General features: G+C 34.4%; 1 protein-coding gene across 1 annotated transcript in view; it reads right to left on the reverse strand.

The window, feature by feature from the left end:
- The window catches only part of LOC101746164 (rho GTPase-activating protein 8), a 29,912-nt gene that overhangs the window by 11,080 nt on the left and 385 nt on the right, over positions 1-18,447 (reverse strand). Inside the window, exons 2-6 of the mRNA XM_038010898.2 lie at positions 17,724-17,840; positions 9,139-9,260; positions 4,826-4,983; positions 3,612-3,929; positions 1,484-1,722 (exon numbers count right to left, since the gene is read on the reverse strand). Coding sequence (XP_037866826.1) covers positions 1,484-1,722; positions 3,612-3,929; positions 4,826-4,983; positions 9,139-9,260; positions 17,724-17,840 — 954 coding nt within the window. The remainder of the gene's footprint in view (positions 1-1,483; positions 1,723-3,611; positions 3,930-4,825; positions 4,984-9,138; positions 9,261-17,723; positions 17,841-18,447) is intronic.

Below are 18,447 nucleotides of genomic sequence, written 5' to 3' on the forward strand. Positions count from 1 at the left end.
AGTAATAATTAAATTTTTATAATGTAATGTGTCATTTGAGGATGTGCCTACTCTCGTACTAAGTGATCGACGCTAAAAGAGTATTAATAGTATCAGCTATGTATTTTTGTCCGGACCTAACTGATATCGATATTTTTACTTAAAAAATATATATATAGAAATAACAACTGCATACTGTATAAATTTGAGTAGGCGTGACTCAAGGTTCATCCAAGTTAGCTCATATTCAACAAAGTTTGAAACTTGAAATTTTTGTTTTAGTACAAAAACATTATTTTAAGAATTCCATATATCGTCTTTCGTTCAAAGTTATCGTTGAAACCAGATTTGAATTTATTTTTAATCGTCTAAACTGCGTTACTATATTTACGGACTAAGGGATGGTTTTGAGTATCGAGCCCTTACTAAGTACACCCCGCTGCTCGTAGTTCCCGATGCAGGATGAAATATAACTAGGAAAGCGCAAGTGGAGACAATAAATTGTTTCACCGCTTCGCCACGGGGTACTACTGCGTATAGACAGCCTGACCGATAGAAGCCTTCTTAGACAACACTAGATAAATACATCATTGATTATGTTAGAACCAACGTCGGATCGGAGTCGCGAAATGCGAAACATAAGCCAACATTGCAAAAAAAAGTAGATATGTTTAACACAATTTGCTCGGTAAAAATCTCTTTGTTGTTTTATATGGAATCACAGTTCGTAACATTAATAACAAATTATACAAAATCGTAGAGTATTTACGTATTTGCCTATTCCAAATCTATATCTATACTAATATATAAATCTACAGTGGTTTTTACGGATGTTCCGTTATAACTACTGAACCATGCATCCGATTGACTTGAAACTTGGTATCCATGTAGAAAATACATGTACTTAATGGATAGGTTAATATTTATATGAATGTTGGACTCCCTATACCAGTTGTGGGGGCGTTAATGATGAGAATCTTTGTGAGGGTGAGAGATAATAATGTTAACTAGAGGTCCCGCAGTAGTCGAAATACGACTATAATTAATTGGAATTGTAAGTTTGTACACTATTATGATTGTATTTTATACTTCTATAATCACAAATTTCGCCCACTATAAAAAATATTAACAAAGACTAACCATATTCTATTCTCAATTTGACAACAGACGTCAAGAACAAATGTTTGACAATAAATTGTTTGCATGCATGTGTGCATCTAATACATGGTATGTAGTGTGTGTAATGCTTTCTTTATTGATTGAATGTATCTTTTATGCATTATTGAAGAAAAATATTAGCATTGTGCACTTCTTCTCTATATTCTCTATAGGTATGGAAAATTTCATACTCCTCCGTCCGCACAATTTTCGTAAAAAGGGATACAAAATTTTTACTTCACGTATTAATATATAGATTTTAAATGCACAGCGAAGTGGACGGATACAGCTAGTAACTATAAATAAAAATAAAAAAGATGTATGGTATAATGTGAAAAAGACTTACCGTCAGGCCGCGACAGGAATTCAACGCACTGACGAACGATAGGTGGTATACCGTCGATTACATTGGTGTTGTTGGCCCTGATAAATTGGAGGGAGACACCGAACTGCTGGGTTTTCGGTCGTGGGGTCTTCTCGCCCTGATCATCTTTAGCACTCGAAGACGAGCCCAGGAAACGGCCAAGTACCTTCTGAGCAATCTCGGCAGCTCGGGGACTTTTCGACAGTAACGTTTTGTCGTATCTGTTACATGCCAGTATACTGTTTTAATACAACTGTATTTATTAAAGAACTTGAAATAAACGAAAAGCTTATAAACGATATACGAGTCTTTAACGTTTATTTGCATTCAGTGAATACAGTCGTGCAATTCTGCTAATTTTGTTTAATGCCCTTGTAGAAACACGTGTTTACCATGTAGCGAGTCTGAGTGCGGCCCTGCGCTGAGTACGGCCCTGCGCTGGAGCATCGCACTATATAATAATAATAATAGCGACCCGCCTTCGCTTCGCTTCGGAAACTGTAATTTATTATTGATTTCTCCACTATTTAATGGATGTTATAATATAACCTTCCTCTTCAATCACTCTATCTATTAAAAAACCGCATCAAAATCCGTTGCGTAGTTTTAGAGATTTAAGCATACATTGGGACAGACAGATATAGGGACAGAGAAAGCGACTTTGTTTTATACTATGTAGTGATTCGACGGTACTCACAAAATGTTTTTCATTCGGTTGAGTTCGAGATAGTCATACGCTGGATGCTCCGCTATTAACATTTGTATTTGATAGCTCTTTAATTAAATATAAAATTGTAATTGGTGTTATCATTTCACCGCAACAAAACCACAGTTGATGCCACAACCTTTACCTCACTTTATGGTTAGGGATTACCGTCGATCCTAGATGCCAGCGGCACAGCCAAGTCGCTGCCTACTTATCCTTCTACTAATACCGTTTACGAGCATGCCGATGCAGATGCGATCCTTACTTAGATGCTTACTTTTAAAAATTATATCAAATGACGGGTTTTAGTGAAGGAGCCAGAATCGACTTGGGCATTCTACATTTGCAGTCCATTATATAAATAGTATGATCGAAAGGCTGAATTCATTGACTTTCATTGAAACATTAATGAGCAGGCAAGCTAACGCTTTACTTGGTGTTACGATTACCGGAATCTTTTGCATTTGCCAATATTATACTTCCCCATACAATAAGGAAGGATATTGTTTTAAAATGTTTGTATCTGAATTAACACGAATTTATAATTAGGAGAAGATCAATACAAGATATTTTGTTGAAAACAAATTTTGAAGCCTAATTTTGTATGTAAATTTCATCAGTCAATATTCCTAAGCGCGGGCCACACACATCTCTCGCTAAAAACATTAGACATAACGCGTTGTTCACACGATGGCCACCACTAGTTTGTTTAGTAAAATGGCACGACTGTCATCGTCATCAAAATAAAGCACACGCGGTAAAGCTACGTCATAGGAACAAATACATAGTAATTACAAATTAGAAATATAATTATAGAAAATCTCTACGTCACTACATACCACCATACAATCATTGGCTTTGTATAATCATAAGACATAATTCACTTTACTTATTAAATAAATATTAAACTACTTGCAATGGAAATTAGTTTTTAAGCTCTGTATTATACAATCTAGTTGTGCAAATTGTGACTAATTATATTATAATATGTATCTATACTATTTCAAGTTCAATTACCTAAAAGTATTTTTTTTTTAAACAAAATATAACTATAATTTTTTTTTAAATTCAATTAGTAGTGAAATTGTAAAAATATTAGTGGTTTTATAACTATAAGAAATTGTCACAGGTTGCAAAAAATAATAATATTGCCAATGAACAGTATGATTTGTCAAACTTTATGAGATTTTAATTTGGCTCTACTCTTTGGGAACTACGTGTCATATAGTTTCAACTATTACAATCTAGATTATTTAGAGGCAATTAAGTAGACGAAACACCTGGACCACGAGATCCGATGCACGAGTACTGAGCAGCCAGTATTATTATGAGTCAAGCAGGCGAGAATCCTTCCGTTTGTTAGTACTTGGTTAGCAAAAATAAACAGACTTAAATACTACTCACTGAAGTACAGAATCAGGAATACAAAGTTTTTCCAAACTTATATACTGGTGTAACTCATGTAAATAGTTCAAGTACATCATTTTCCTTCCGAATTTCACACTTATTGCGGGCCTCAACATTTGCCATACGACACGTATAACGTTTGTTGGGTGCACAAGATACAGAGCTTTCAGATTTTTCTTATATTTCCTGTCAAATGCCTTGTAAGCTTTCCACAACCACGAGAGAGGTGGTTTATTCTTGCTATTTAGGCCGTAATGAAAATATACAACACTGTAATCTTGTTCAACGTATTTATCAAGTGTGAACATTAGATACCTTAAAATAAATGAAAAAAAGAAAAATAATAATTAATAATAGAACTGACGAATTAAAACCTTCGTTGAAATTCATAATTACATTTATGTCTACAATCTATATTGCATCGACGTGTCTCCTATTGTGTACAATGAATACACAAATGGTTAATTCCAGGATTGGCCTTCCTACCAATCGTTAATGGAATTAAGTAGATCCCATCCGCATTAATTTAAAACGAAGTGATATGATGCATTAAAACGACTAATTGCATTATATCGTTTAGGTCTTGGTCTTAAAAACTAGCTAACTAAAACAAACGAAGTTAAGTCAACAAATAAATTTTAAACATCTGTGTTTAAGGATCTATTTCGTATAAAGTAGGTAATAAATAATATAAAGTTTTTTTTCTAATAAAAATTAATAAGAAAGTCTTCTTGTAACTTGTTTATAAATCTCCGTTAAGTCGTCACGAATTAGATCGCAGATCGTAATTTTATAACTTACAACACTTATAACTTATTTTACTGTTTACTGTTACATATATGTATGAATATAAAGTTTACATTTGTAATAGATATTTCAATTTACATAGAAAATGCGATGTTTTATCAGTATACTTTATTTGAAGTCAAAGCCACCTGTACACAAAACTGTAATTTTAGGATTGATATTCTCAAAAAAATAGAAAAAAAGATATTGATTTTTTGCAACAACGCAGTTATGCGATCTGGTTTAAAGATGCGAATTTACTAATTTTATACAAATCAATTGAGACTTCGCGTCTCAAGATCATGGTTGGTGACATTTACGTCGTTATCGCTATGGTCTCCGGAAACCACTCAAGTCTGCTGTCTAATGGAGCCTTAAGTTTTTTTTTCCATCTAGAACAGAAAAATACATGGAAAATGACTTACTTGAGTAGTTGATCTGGGTTCAACTCGTTGCTGGGTGGCAGGCGGCAAGCTGCCACGACGATCACACGCCGTCCGACCTCATCATCGCCCACTACTTCTACAACCCCTCGGTTGTTCAAATCGGAGAATGCTTCTTCGTCTAATCCAGACGCCGCAATCTAATAAAAACGAAAAAGGATCTTATTGTTTAGAATCTACATATATTAGAGTTGACCACGGAATTGCTAGTTCCCAAAAGCGTGGTCTTTATTTAGGAATTGATCATATAATATTATGTACTAACTAAAATAACATAAATTAAAATTAAATAAGTAACTTTAAACCAACACAAATTTACGTACAGAAACAAACACATTGATTAAATATAATGTTATTGTAGAATGAATGTTAAATATTGTTGCAGGAAAATGTATCTATTTTTCTTCTAATAAACAAAACTTTGATTACGCAGTGCAATTAATGAAATTGACGCTCATTCTAAATAATCTTTCTTTTTTTTATTGCTTACTTGGATGGACGATCTCACAGCCCACCTCATGTTAAGTGGTTACTGGAGCCCATAGACATCTACAACGTAAATGCGCCACCCACCTCGAGATATAAGTTCTAAGGTCTCAGTATAGTTACAACGGCTACCCCACCCTTCGAAACGAAACGCATTACTGCTTCACGGCGGAAATAGGCGGGGTGGTGGTACCTACCCGTGCGGACTCGCAAGAGGTCCTAACACCAGTGATTACCAAATTATAATTTTGCGGGTTTGATTATTATTACACGATGTTATTCCTTTACCGTGGAAGTCAATCGTGAACATTTGTTGAGTACGTATTTCATTGGAAAAATTGGTACCCGCCTGCGGGATTCGAAGACGGGTGCATCGCTACAATACGAATGCACCGGACGTCTTATCCTTTAGGCAACGACGACTTTTCAATCTCTATTGGCTTTCCACACTCTATTCTTGAAACGTAGATAAATCTGTAGGTAATCGGGGTTAAAGTATGAAATTGTCGTTATATTGTAATAGGTACTTCGAATTAACATAGAAACTTTATGGTTTGAGATTTTTGAGTGAAACTTTTTTCAAATGGTACCTATGAGATTCTTCTTTTAAAAAATGTGCAACATTCGATTATCGTCTTTCAGTTGTTTTATTTATTCAGCTTAGACAAAAAAAATTGATACTTTGAAAATTCGAGTGATTTTTTAATACGAGTTCCAACGCGGAACTAACGCTGCAGAAACAGCTCGCTATATCAATGTTGCGTTTGGAGAGGGGACTGCTAACGAATGCACCGTGTGATTTTGGTTTAAACGCTTTCGTGATGCAAATTTTGTTTTGAAGAACGAACCACGTGGAAGAACGCCCGCACATGTGAATAACAATGAATTGAAAAAGAGGGTGGAAGCTGATCCGAGCTAAACTAGCCAGGAATTAGCGGCATGGTTTAACGTTACCTTACCAACAATATTGACTCATTTGCGTCATATCAATAAAATAAAATAAATGTGAAAATGGGTGCCTCGTGATTTGACTGATCTGCAGAAAGAAACGCGTGTTGAAACTTATGTTGCCTTGTTGAATCGATACAGAATTGAAGGAATATTGGATCGAATTGTGACTGGTGATGAAAAGTAGATTTTTTACGATAACCGTAAGCGAAAAATGCAATGGCTTCGCCCAGGTCAACCGCCACAACAGTGTCTTAAAGCAAAGGTTACCAATAAAAAGTTAATGGTAACTGTTTAGTGGTCTCAGGTTCACTCCGGTTTGGTCAAGCAATAACGGGAGATGTCTACTGTGCCGAACTCCGAATAATGATAGCAACGCTTGCAGTGAAACAGCCCCGACTCGTGAATCGATCTTCACCATTATTGCTCCATGATAATGCGAGACCTCATACAGCACGAGATACCGGTTTAACTCTACAGGAACTGCAACTAGAAACCATACGTCGCCCTCCGTATTCGCCAGACCTTGCTCCAACGGACTACCAATTTTTTTGTGATTTTGATAACTTTCTACGTGATAAAAAGTTTTCTTCCCAAAGGCAGTACAAAATGCTTTCACACAGTTTGTAGAATCTAGATTACCAGAGTTCTATCGTATAAATGACCTTTCTATTAGATGGCAGCGATGTATAGATAATAATGGTAGATATTTTGATTAAATAAATATTTGAAATGAAAAAAAAAAACGAATTTCAATTTTTCAGTACAAATCGGCAATTTCATACTTTAACTCCTAATATACACGTTGTGGTCAGTTATCTAGTGAAACATGCATTTTCTTCGTGGTAAAAATTTCCACTGCTAATCTTATACATAATATTTCAAGGACTCCAAATAATTATATCAGTCACTATTTGATAAATAACATCCTTAAACTTGGAGTTTTGACCAAAAACTTGGTCATTCTGTTTATTGAAATATTATTGAATTTTACAAAATTATATGTTCTCGTCAGCATTTTCTTAGCATTTGCGAGTTTCCTTAAATTAAGAAAATGTTTAAATTTTACTATCTTATTCGTTTTGTAATTATCTAATGTTAAGTAATAATGATCAATCCTATCTTTAAAAATAAAATTAATTTCCACTCATTTCAATTTTTATTCACATTAAAACTTCTGTTACCTATCTTAAAAGATGTTTTCGATTCTGGATCGCCTTTTTAAAGTATGAGTAACTACGTGTACGGCCACCTCTTGATATTATACGAAGGACACCTCATTATACCTATCAATAGCTCTGCACACAAACAGTTCACTGATACCAGGCGGATAGAATAAATAAATAAAAACATTTTGCTCCATTTTGACGCCACAAGAACATTTTAACGAATGGCGCGTAAATTAAAATATTTATGTAAGATACACATGGGTCATTTTTTTTTATTTGATTTTTTTTTTGTTATCTGGCGAGACTCTACGTTCACGATTTTTCGTGCAAAGCTTTTCTTGGTAATTTCTCTAAAGATCTAAAAACTCGTTAACTAAACTTTGTGTCAACCTTACAAAATCTTAAAAAAACATGTTCGCAGTCTTCGTGGCCTTAAAGGATAAGAGGACTGGTACTCCTATCAAGCAACGCGACTGCAACGGAGCCCACTGAGTTTCACAGTGGGTCGCGTTTCCGATCCGGTGGTAGATTCTGCGAAGCACGGCTCTTGCTAGGGTTCGTGTTAGCAACGTCATCAGGTTTGAGCCCCGTGAGCTCACCTACTAGTTAAGGCGACGCTGATATAGCCTCTCAAGGCTATCAGCTTAGGAAGAAAAAAAAAACTGCGACGTTGTTCAAATCAGGTAGACAGGTAACCATTTTTCCAATAAAGCACTTATAAGGTACACGTTCATGAATGATTTCCGCGATATGAGCATAATAGCATCGTACCCATAATGAAAAATGATACCAGCAAAAATTATAATTTGCGTAATAACTTTTTTTGTAATTTGCGTAAATTGATATATCAAGCTCGAGTCTCGAAGTCGGTGAAACTGATGCTGATGGTGAGCTCTGATAAGCACTTAATACTAGGTGGGCCCACTGATGTCCAATTTCGAAACTGCAACAAAGCCTATGGCAATCGCCCAACTTATCGCCGAAGTTCAGATTTAATAATACATTCTTATATTTAAAAAAATATATCAGCTATGTATGTATGAAAATTAAATTATTGAAAAAAAAAACAAAGAATATATATAATATATAAAAATACATACGTTAATAGTAGAAGTTAGCTTCAAACGACTAGAAAAATCTAACGAACACAATGTCAATAAGATTGAGGTCGGTGAATATTGAATTGAAAGATTTAATTAAACTATTAACACAAATATACTTTTTTGAGCTATGAGAATATCGTCGGTCTCCTGTCTACGAGTCGAGGGCGGAATGGGGGACATGTCGGAACATCACTATATGTACACTAAAAATACAGTTCAGGTTGACATTTCGTATTCTCGCATTAAAACTGTATAATCTCAAAACTTACTAATTTTACAGGAGAGTGTTTTAAAGGTTTAACATGTAATATTTTTAATATTAATCATATTTGTAACATTTTTTTTTACCAGTTACCTTATCTGTCTTTTAAACTAAGATAAAATTATATATTAATTTAATTAATAGTAGTCAAAATATAGGCAACTAAAAAAAAAAAAACTAATACTAAACTTCGCTCTTATTGATAGTATTTATGAGAAAAATACTTGTGATACCAAATGATTCCGCATATTAACTCAATTTCGAATATCTTTGGAAATTGAACACTTTTAATGCGAAAAGACGATTTGTTATGGATAAGACTCTTACCTCAGTGTAAACCTCGGGTCCCCGGGCCAATTCCTCTTCAAAATTCTCTTCGATAGTGCCGTCGTTGGCTGTTCTATCTAAAAGTTCTTCTGGAATGTCTAGCAGCTCCGGTGGCAATGGTGCTGAAAAACGATCCTTTTAAAACGCTGTTCGAATCCCGCAGGCGGGTACCAAATTTTCCAATGAAATACGTAATTAACAAATTTTTACGATTGACGACTAACCACGGCGAAAGAATAACATCGTGTAATAAAAATCGTGTAAAAAAAGGTGACAATCTCGAAAGACTTCTCATCATCGGCAAAGTGGAAGGAAAGAGGCCTAGGGGGCGTAGTCTGATGCGCTGGTCCGATCAGATTAAGACGACTTTGGAATCCAGCATCAATGTCGCTATCCACTGCGCGGAGGACAGGAGTGAATGGAGGAACATAGTCCTAAAAAAAGTGCTCCGTAAAGGTCACGACCCTCAGCACCGAGGAATACGACGCACGGAGGGAATAAAAATCGTACCCGCAAAATTATTATTTGCATAATCACTAATTGTGGGACGGCTTGTAAATTCGCAAACCATCTTGTCTATTTCTAGAGTAAAGCAGTGATGCGTTTCGGTAAAAACTGATACCTTAGGAGTCATGTCTCAAGATTGGTGGCGGCATTTAAATTTTAGGTGTATATTGGCTCCAGTAACCACTTAACACCAGATGGGCTGTGAGCTCGTGCACACATCTAAGTAATAAAAAAAGATTACTTAAATGCTATGATATCGGTTTGACCCTATATACATAATAATATAATAATCTATGATAATGAATTAATGTTAATAATGTTTGAACTTAAAAAAATTAAGAATGTATAAAAATCGAAGGTCTCATATGGACCGACCAAATCAAGACTACAGTGAGAGGTCCCTTAAATCAGTGTAGTAGAATGGCTTCGAGCAGGAAGAGGTGGCAAAAAACGGAAGACATCAAATCTGTTCCCTCCAATGCTACATAATGTCAAGAGTAATAACGAATAAGAAGAATATATGAAAACCAAGTCTTCATTTAAAGTAACCGCATTCAACAACAAAAAAACTAAAAGATAAAACAGGATATAACAAACGAGTAACAGACTAAAAGGCAAATAAATTAAACTGTTCTTTTGCTAATTTCAACTGTGACGAACTCAAAAATTTATAAAATATATCAACAACCTATCATTGAACGTTTGTTTTTAAAAGACATTACTTCCATAAAACAAGATTATGGATTCCTTTTACTGAGAGTTCACAATTTATTTCATTATTACTGAAGGTTACAAGTTCCAGGGCATGTTATATGTACTCAGTCTGACTGTGACCTTGTTTACCGGTATCAAGGTCCTGTTTATATTGCAAAGCAATATTGCATTTTAGTTTAAAGTTACCCTTTAAGCGTTTATCCGAAGAAATTGAAATCTCGCATCTCAAGGCCAGCCGCATCGTGCGCTTATCTTATTTTGAATATTAATGTGTTTTGATATTCCTGTATAGAAGAGGATAAAGTCTAGTATTTTAAAAACAAAAACGGAAATCGAAATATTCCACATAAACAATGCGGTCTGATCCAAAATTCACAAAAGTTCAAACCTTAATTCGGATACCATGCAACTATGAATTCCATTTATTGGCCAAACACAATGCACATGCCACAACAAATATAGTGCAAACGATTCAAGCCATTATAACGCACATAGCTTTGTGTTTGAACCTAATCAATTCCGTTGGTTCGGGAAACTATGCTTTAATTAAATTTAGGATCTCGATTAACACTGTTCATATCGGAATTCAATCGCTACAGTAATTAATGTGTATGGTCTGAAATGCATTTGATGTCTAATCTATTTACATCAAGCAACATCGTCTAAAACTACTATTTTATACACGAACTAAAAAAAAAAAACATTCAGATGGAATTTGAATGTAAATTATAAATTTGTGTTTTCTTTCTAACTATAAATACTATATGAAAGTATATAGTAAGAAAGTATGAAAGTATATAATTGTACGTGAAATGAAAAATTACTTGCAATTAATGCGGATTACATTAAACGCATATTTTGATCATTGAGCATTTAGTTTTGCACGTTTTATACATATTACTCGGTCGTTAGTACAATATTCTATTTAAATATTCTATTTAAGTAAGCCAAAACTGAAGAAAAAGTTCTTCCCGTGATCGGTACGCAACCTGTCGAATGTCATTTTAAGCTCATTAAGTAAATTAAAATGAAGTCAATAAATACTGAAAAATATTCTTTAGGATTTTATCTAAGCGTGTCTTCTATAATTAGATGCTCAAATTTTTTTACATGTTCTTCAGTAATAAGAGTCGAAGGCCGCCTCAGACGAGCACCCCCTAAACAACTTGATATACATTTCCATTTCAAGAACACAGTAAGTAAACCTTACAATATCGTATAGCATCAATCAATATTAATTTTTTATAAGACACCTTTAACGTTGCAAGTCGCTTTTCTCCGGGTGAGTGTTTTTTTTTTAATATTTGCACAAAATAATTTAATAATTACGAGCGGTATGTCGAAAGCATGTGAAACTATGAAAGCACTGTGTGATCGAGACTTTTCCAATTAAACAACAAACTGGTTCTGATAATATGCGCTTGTACAAACTTTTTGATTAACTCTCGTACAAGCTTGTTAGGTAGGTTCCAGGGCTTGCAATTTTTTTACAAACTATGCGCACTCAATTGCATTATTTTAATTTATTTATTGATGAGTGAACGAGCTCACGGCTCACCTGCTCACAATGGATTGGTCATGAGCATCAGAACGTGAATTCCTGTCTCTTGAGACATGAGGTCAAAGTCTCAGTGGTGCTTTATAACGGTTGTCCCTTTTCACTGGTCCTAACAACTGCATCGAGGCAGAAATAGGGAAAATGGTGTTTACGCCCTACCGCCAATTCACTATTCAAAATGTTTCATTCTTATTACGCGATGTTATTTCTAAATCGTTGGAAATCGCACGTAAATACACTTCAAGTATCGTACTTGCGATTGGGAAAGAATACATACACCGTGCATCTTGTGCATTTAGCCTCGATGACAATTTCAAACTACCATCTCTATTTAGCAGTTCATCGCACATCAATAAATTCGTTCATTACATGTCACGAACATCGACCACTTGATTTACATCGACGTTTAATTAAGGCGGTAACCTTGACATTGTCGTGTCACAAACCCGTGGATGCAGGATGAAATGCTAACGGTCCCGAGCTCTCAAACGGGATAGTTTACACGTGCTGAGTGCAACTTTATTCTGCATTTAGGGAGTTCGAGTTACGTTAAGCCGCAACCTAAATTTATAGCAAGTACCTCTTACACCCGTTAGTTAGCTCCAGCCTGGAGCCGTTCTAAGCTGATAAATAAAATAATAGTATATTTTAACAGTTCTCAACAGTAACTCGGCTTATATCGCTTACCAGCTGATATTGCTTTCTTTTCTTCTACCCGCAGTCTTCAATTTGATTTCTTTGATGTTTTATAACATAGTTATTTCGTTAAGATTGTTTTAAGTAAATTAAACATATATTGTGGTATTTTAGAATTATTGTTGTTTATGTCTATACGCTTATTACTGTTTTTATTTTTTTAAGTAATACTTAATAGATCTTCAAAGATTACAAAATAGCTGTTTTTTTTATCTTATAATTCTAAGCATTCTATTTGTTCGGTGTGCCGTGTAGGAAAAATGTTTATGTATAAAATTCACACTATGAAGCCCATCATTTCGATGTATACTTAAAAACTTATTACTATGACTTATTATAGAAAAGACAGTGATAAATCGCGAGCTTATCCTTTCAGCTACAGTATACTGAATAAATACAGGTAGTGTATGAATAAGTAAATTTGTTAGCTTTAACTTTCTTGTTCTAAATTACTTTTCATAGTGCACGACACGTGTAATGGTAAAACAATATGTAAATGTTTTTTCTTTTATTTTTAATACAAAATTAAAATTCATTATCAATATATGTTTGACTGTAAAATACAGGGAATCATGTAGGTATGTACAAAATAGGTATATGATTTCGACAAAACATAAACTATTTATTAAATAAATTTACTTTCATTTCATAAAAGTTCTACTTAAGCGAACATTGTTGATGTTATAACTAAACCCAAGGTAAACGAAACCGAAACCAAAATACCATATTGGCATAGTTTTCAAAGTCGAATTTAATGTTTTGTACATCTCATATAAAACATTACCTTAATAATTTTCATTACTTCCGCGATGTCGAAGAAAGAAGAGCGTGCGAAATGACCTACATTAATCTAATACAACAGATAACTGAGTAACAGGTGGTTCTGTTACGTGCAAAACTTTTATTATGACTGAGTATTATACTCGTAATACAAATCATAAATTAAAAACGTGTAAGCTATTATTATCGAGTTCATTATTCTTATTTTCTTTTTTTTTTGACATTAGAATTATATTAAAGCTTTCGCGGCTACTACATTTTATTCACGATTCGAGTGTCACGAACCAGTAAGCCAGCGTTGAAGATAAGACATACAAAAAGCTCCCAAGGCTAGTTTACGACCGGATCTAGTCCATGGTCTTCATCCATTAATAACAACACAGTTACAGGGTAAGCCCGATACATGCATTAGATCCTATTGATCGTGATTGAGCAATACTCATTCGTAAAGCGGTCTCTGGGGACTTTTATTGTTTACAGGGATTGAGGAAATCGCTTGATGTAACTGGTTACCAGTTTCCATAATATATTGAAAAATACGAACCTACGTTTTCTGACTGCACTCTCAGTTCTGTTTTACAACAATATTTTCATGATTTATGCAGTCCATGTTCCTATTTATATCCATATATAATATAACGTAGAAGCGATATTTTGGCATAGTCCTCTTTCATCTGAGAGTATATTCAATTTTAACACCAAAATCACTCATCAAAAATCAATCGTGAAATCCTTGAACTCGACATCGCGGCCTTCCAGTTGATTTTAACATATAGGGGACTGTATCTAACAATCAGAACAAGAGCACGTTGATACATCATCCAGATCGATTTACTTGTGCAATTTTTCAATCGTGGACTCTAATCATTTCATCAACACATATTTTATTGAATTACGTATTGCGATTTCAATTTTAATATCGCAGAAAGTAAAGTAAAAATGACCTTGAATAAGTTAAGGTGGTACAACGTCTGAGCTGTCTAGAAAAATCTTTTATGATATTTTCTGAGAAGTTCCAATGTAAAGCATAATATTTTTAGATTCAACGTAAACATTGTGGGTTGAAATCTGCTATGGCGTATAAATTCAAGAATCACAAAAAAATACACCATTTTCTAAGCTTTCTATTGAACGTAGATATTTTTAGAATTAAATCAAAATATTTTCTTCATATTTATATCATATTTTCAAACATACGAAAAATGGGAAATCGCAACTGAAGATTTATCCCAAAGCACACGATATCACAACTGAAAATTTATCCTAAAACCTAAAGTAATTACTATTTATATATTCAATCCGTAAGACCAAGCGAGTCACAAAAACGGTGCAGCGCGTTTTCTTGAATATTTATAACACGCCGATACACTATCACTTCATCCGGTGCGGTGTTTAGAAAGAAAAAAAAAGTTTTTTTTTTTTTATTGCTTAGATAGATGGGTAGACGAGCTCACAGCCCACCTGGTGTTAAGTGGTTACTGGAGCCCATAGACATCTACAATGTAAATGCGCCACCCACCTTGAGATATAAGTTCTAAGGTCTCAGTATAGTTACAACGGCTACCCCACCCTTCTATATAATAATATAACTATAGTTTTTGTGATACTCGTTACTAATATTTGACTGTGAATATAGTGTTTGTTTTCCAAATGAATAAACTTCCACTTCAAAGACCGAACTACGCCCTCATCGTGACATGTAATTTAACCTGACTACTGTGCATAAAATCCTCGACAGTGACGACGAATCGACAAACGAAACAATCCATCAGCTTAAATTTAAACGAATATACAGCTTTCGTTCCAAGCTCATTCCGAAATTATTGCTCACCCAATGCGTTCAGATTAATACACGAATTACTTGCTGGTAACGAGTAGTAGAATCACAAATCCATAAAGCTTATTAACAAAATTGCCTAATGTGTAAGGTAGTTTTATGCAACTCTGGTGTGCCATTGCATAATTTATCACCGCAAATAGATGTTTGCTTCGATTTGATTGTTTAAGTATAAGGTCATAGTACAAGAGTAATTAAAATTGTTATATTAATGTTGTATTGTCATTCGATTTTGCAAACTGATGACCAAAGAGGAGCGATTAATACTACTGCACCATCAAAGCCATACTGGGGACCACAGATCCAGATTTTTTTTCTCCATTAAATGTTATCATAAGTAAAGTACTTTGGGGGCCCAGCCCTAACTTTGTCAGTTCATTGTCAATGGAGTAACCAGGGAATGCATGTTGCAGTGTCGAAGTAGACTTTAGCGTACGTCACTTTTAAATACAACTCGGTGAAGACTAAGCTCTAATGCAATAATTTATGCATAATATAAACTATTATTGAACTTCAAGTTTAGAATATTAGCATTGAAAATGCTTCAAAATAGAATGTAATTATTACTTTTATATAAAATAAAGTTTGTTGTATTTTAATTCTCATAAAGAGTTTTTTTTCTTTCCCATCTATGCTGATGCCTTGAGAGCCTATTTCAGCTTCTCCTTGACGTGTAAGTGAGCTTACGGGGGTCAAACCGAGAATGTTGCTAACATTGGCTCTAGTAAGAGCAGTGCTTCGCAGAATCTACCGCTAGATCTGAAACGCGCCCCACTGAGAAGATCGAGCCCTTCGTCGCAAGCGACGGGTTCGACGAGGACGGTGCTTGTGGTACCTAAAAGCACCGTTAATGGATCGGAGGATCCGTAATTACGTGTTTAGGGCGACGTCGACTGTTTACTATTCGCTCCACAGGATCGGGTATGAGGAAAGAGTATAGATTCTCAGCATACATAAAGTTAATGACAAAAATTTAAATGAGAATACCCAAGAAATCATTCAAAGGTTTTTTATTATTTTTTTATTGCTTAGACGGGTGGACGAGCTCACGGTTCACCTGGTGTTAAGTGGTTGCCGGAGCCCATAGACATCTACAATGTAAATGCCGCCACCCACCTAGAAACATGAGGTTATAAGGTCATAGGTCTCATAAGTTCTGTCATAAGGACATAATGTCTCACTTTTAACAGAACAACGGCTGCACCGCCATTCAAACCGAAACGCATTACTGGTTCACGTCAGCAGGGCAGGGTGGTGGTATCTATTTGTGTGGACTCGCAAGACGTCCTACCACCAGTAATTACACAAATTATAATTTTGCGGGTTTCATTTTATTATACGATGTTATTCTTTCAAGGTTGAAGTCAATCGTGGACATTTGTTGAGTATGTATTTCATTGTAAAAATTAGTACCTGCCGACGGATCGGAACGCCGATGCATCGCTACATACGAATGCACCGGACGTCTAATTCTTTTGGCCACGACGACTCATCAAAAGATTGTAAGGTAAAAGAAGATTGATTTTTTGGAAGCATCTACAATGGAAGAAACCCTACTATAGGGGTCTAGGAATTAATGATTCAATGTAAGTATAAATTATTGCCCTATTCCAGAAATTTTCATTGATTTATAACTGAAATATTGAGCATAATTTTACAAACACTTTCATTTTCCCCAATATCTAAAAACACATCCCAAAGATCAAGTTTCCTTCATTTTATTTGTAACCCTTGTAGGTGCCTGATGGTGAGTGGCTACTGTCGCTCATGGACATCAGCAATGCCAGGGGCAGAGCCAAGCCACTGCCTACTGTTAAGTAATCTCCACACGCCTCATTTGACAAAGGACATGTCACAGCTCTTGGTAAACAATGTAGAGCTGAGCTCATTCCAATGCCAGACAATATGTAGATGTAAAATGTAAAAATAATATCTGGAAACGGACTGTAGATGATTGCAGTGACAAGAGATTAAAAATAGTAATATCCAGATTCAACTCAAAGGAAAATTTTATAAAAAAATTTGAATTGCATCCAGCCAGCTCAAAATTTTATGGAAATATGATAAGAGTATCAATGCTGAAAAACTTTAAGCATATTTTTATCAAAAGCATGTTTTACAAGTGAGCACTATAGTTTAAAAACCAAAGGTAAGGAAAGTTTTGTAAATATTAATTACATGACAAACTAATTCTCAATTGCATTTTTAATAAAAATCCAAAGCTGTGACCTAGCTGTCCAAAACCTACCAAAAAAACTTAGCACTTCAGATTAAATTTAAAAAAATATCATTAATGATTTTTGTTACATTATTAATTTGGAAATAAAACTTTATAAATATAAAATAAAATTCATGCTTCCGAGTGCACCTCACCCAATCATTAAGCTCATTTTTTAAATTTCCAACTATGTCTATTTTGTTTTGTTAGATTTATATTTTATAACACCTACCACAATTATTCCAAATATAGTTAAATAACCTTTAAATACTTACCTAGACCAGGTCCATGGATCAATTCAGAGTCATCAAATTCAAGGCTTGGTTCATAGTCATGGTACTCAGAAAGACTAGTGTAATTTTCCTCTGTTTCCCCATTACAACCATGTAGAACTAAAAAGAAATTTATTTAAAATACATATTTATTATTATTTAAGCAAAAAGGCTTAAAGAAAAAAAAAACAAACACATTTTTAAAATAAAAATAATTTTAAAAACTAATAATTACCATAAATAAATAAAACTCAATTTTGGATGATATTCTATCAAATATGCCTCCAATTTGTTTTCCAATCACATAATTTTAAATAATATTTGCTAACTGGTTCAAACATAATTGAAATAAACTCAAAATTAAATTTTGATCATTAATAATAAAATGAACTCAAAAATGAAATAAAAAAACTTAACTTCATATACAGTCAAAACTTCCCACTAACTTGTTGCTCTTTCTGCTGCAGCAGCCTGGGAGGAGTTATTCCGTTTGGGGAATAAAAAAGAAAACCACGATCGAAACTTATTTCTGGCACAATTGAAAATATTCATTTTGAATAATTAAAGAATTTTAGGGAACAATTAGCAAGCAGAGTAATGGAACATTCACATCAAGTTAGAGGGTTGTACTGAATGATTCTCTAAACAACACTAAGAGCACGCAACCTCACGCGCAGGCGGGGCGCGACGTACTAAGTTAGGTCAATGTGTAAAGGCTAAAGTGCTA

This window comes from Bombyx mori, chromosome 1 (genome assembly GCF_030269925.1).
Source record: "Bombyx mori chromosome 1, ASM3026992v2".
Classification (NCBI taxonomy): Eukaryota; Metazoa; Arthropoda; class Insecta; order Lepidoptera; family Bombycidae; genus Bombyx; species Bombyx mori.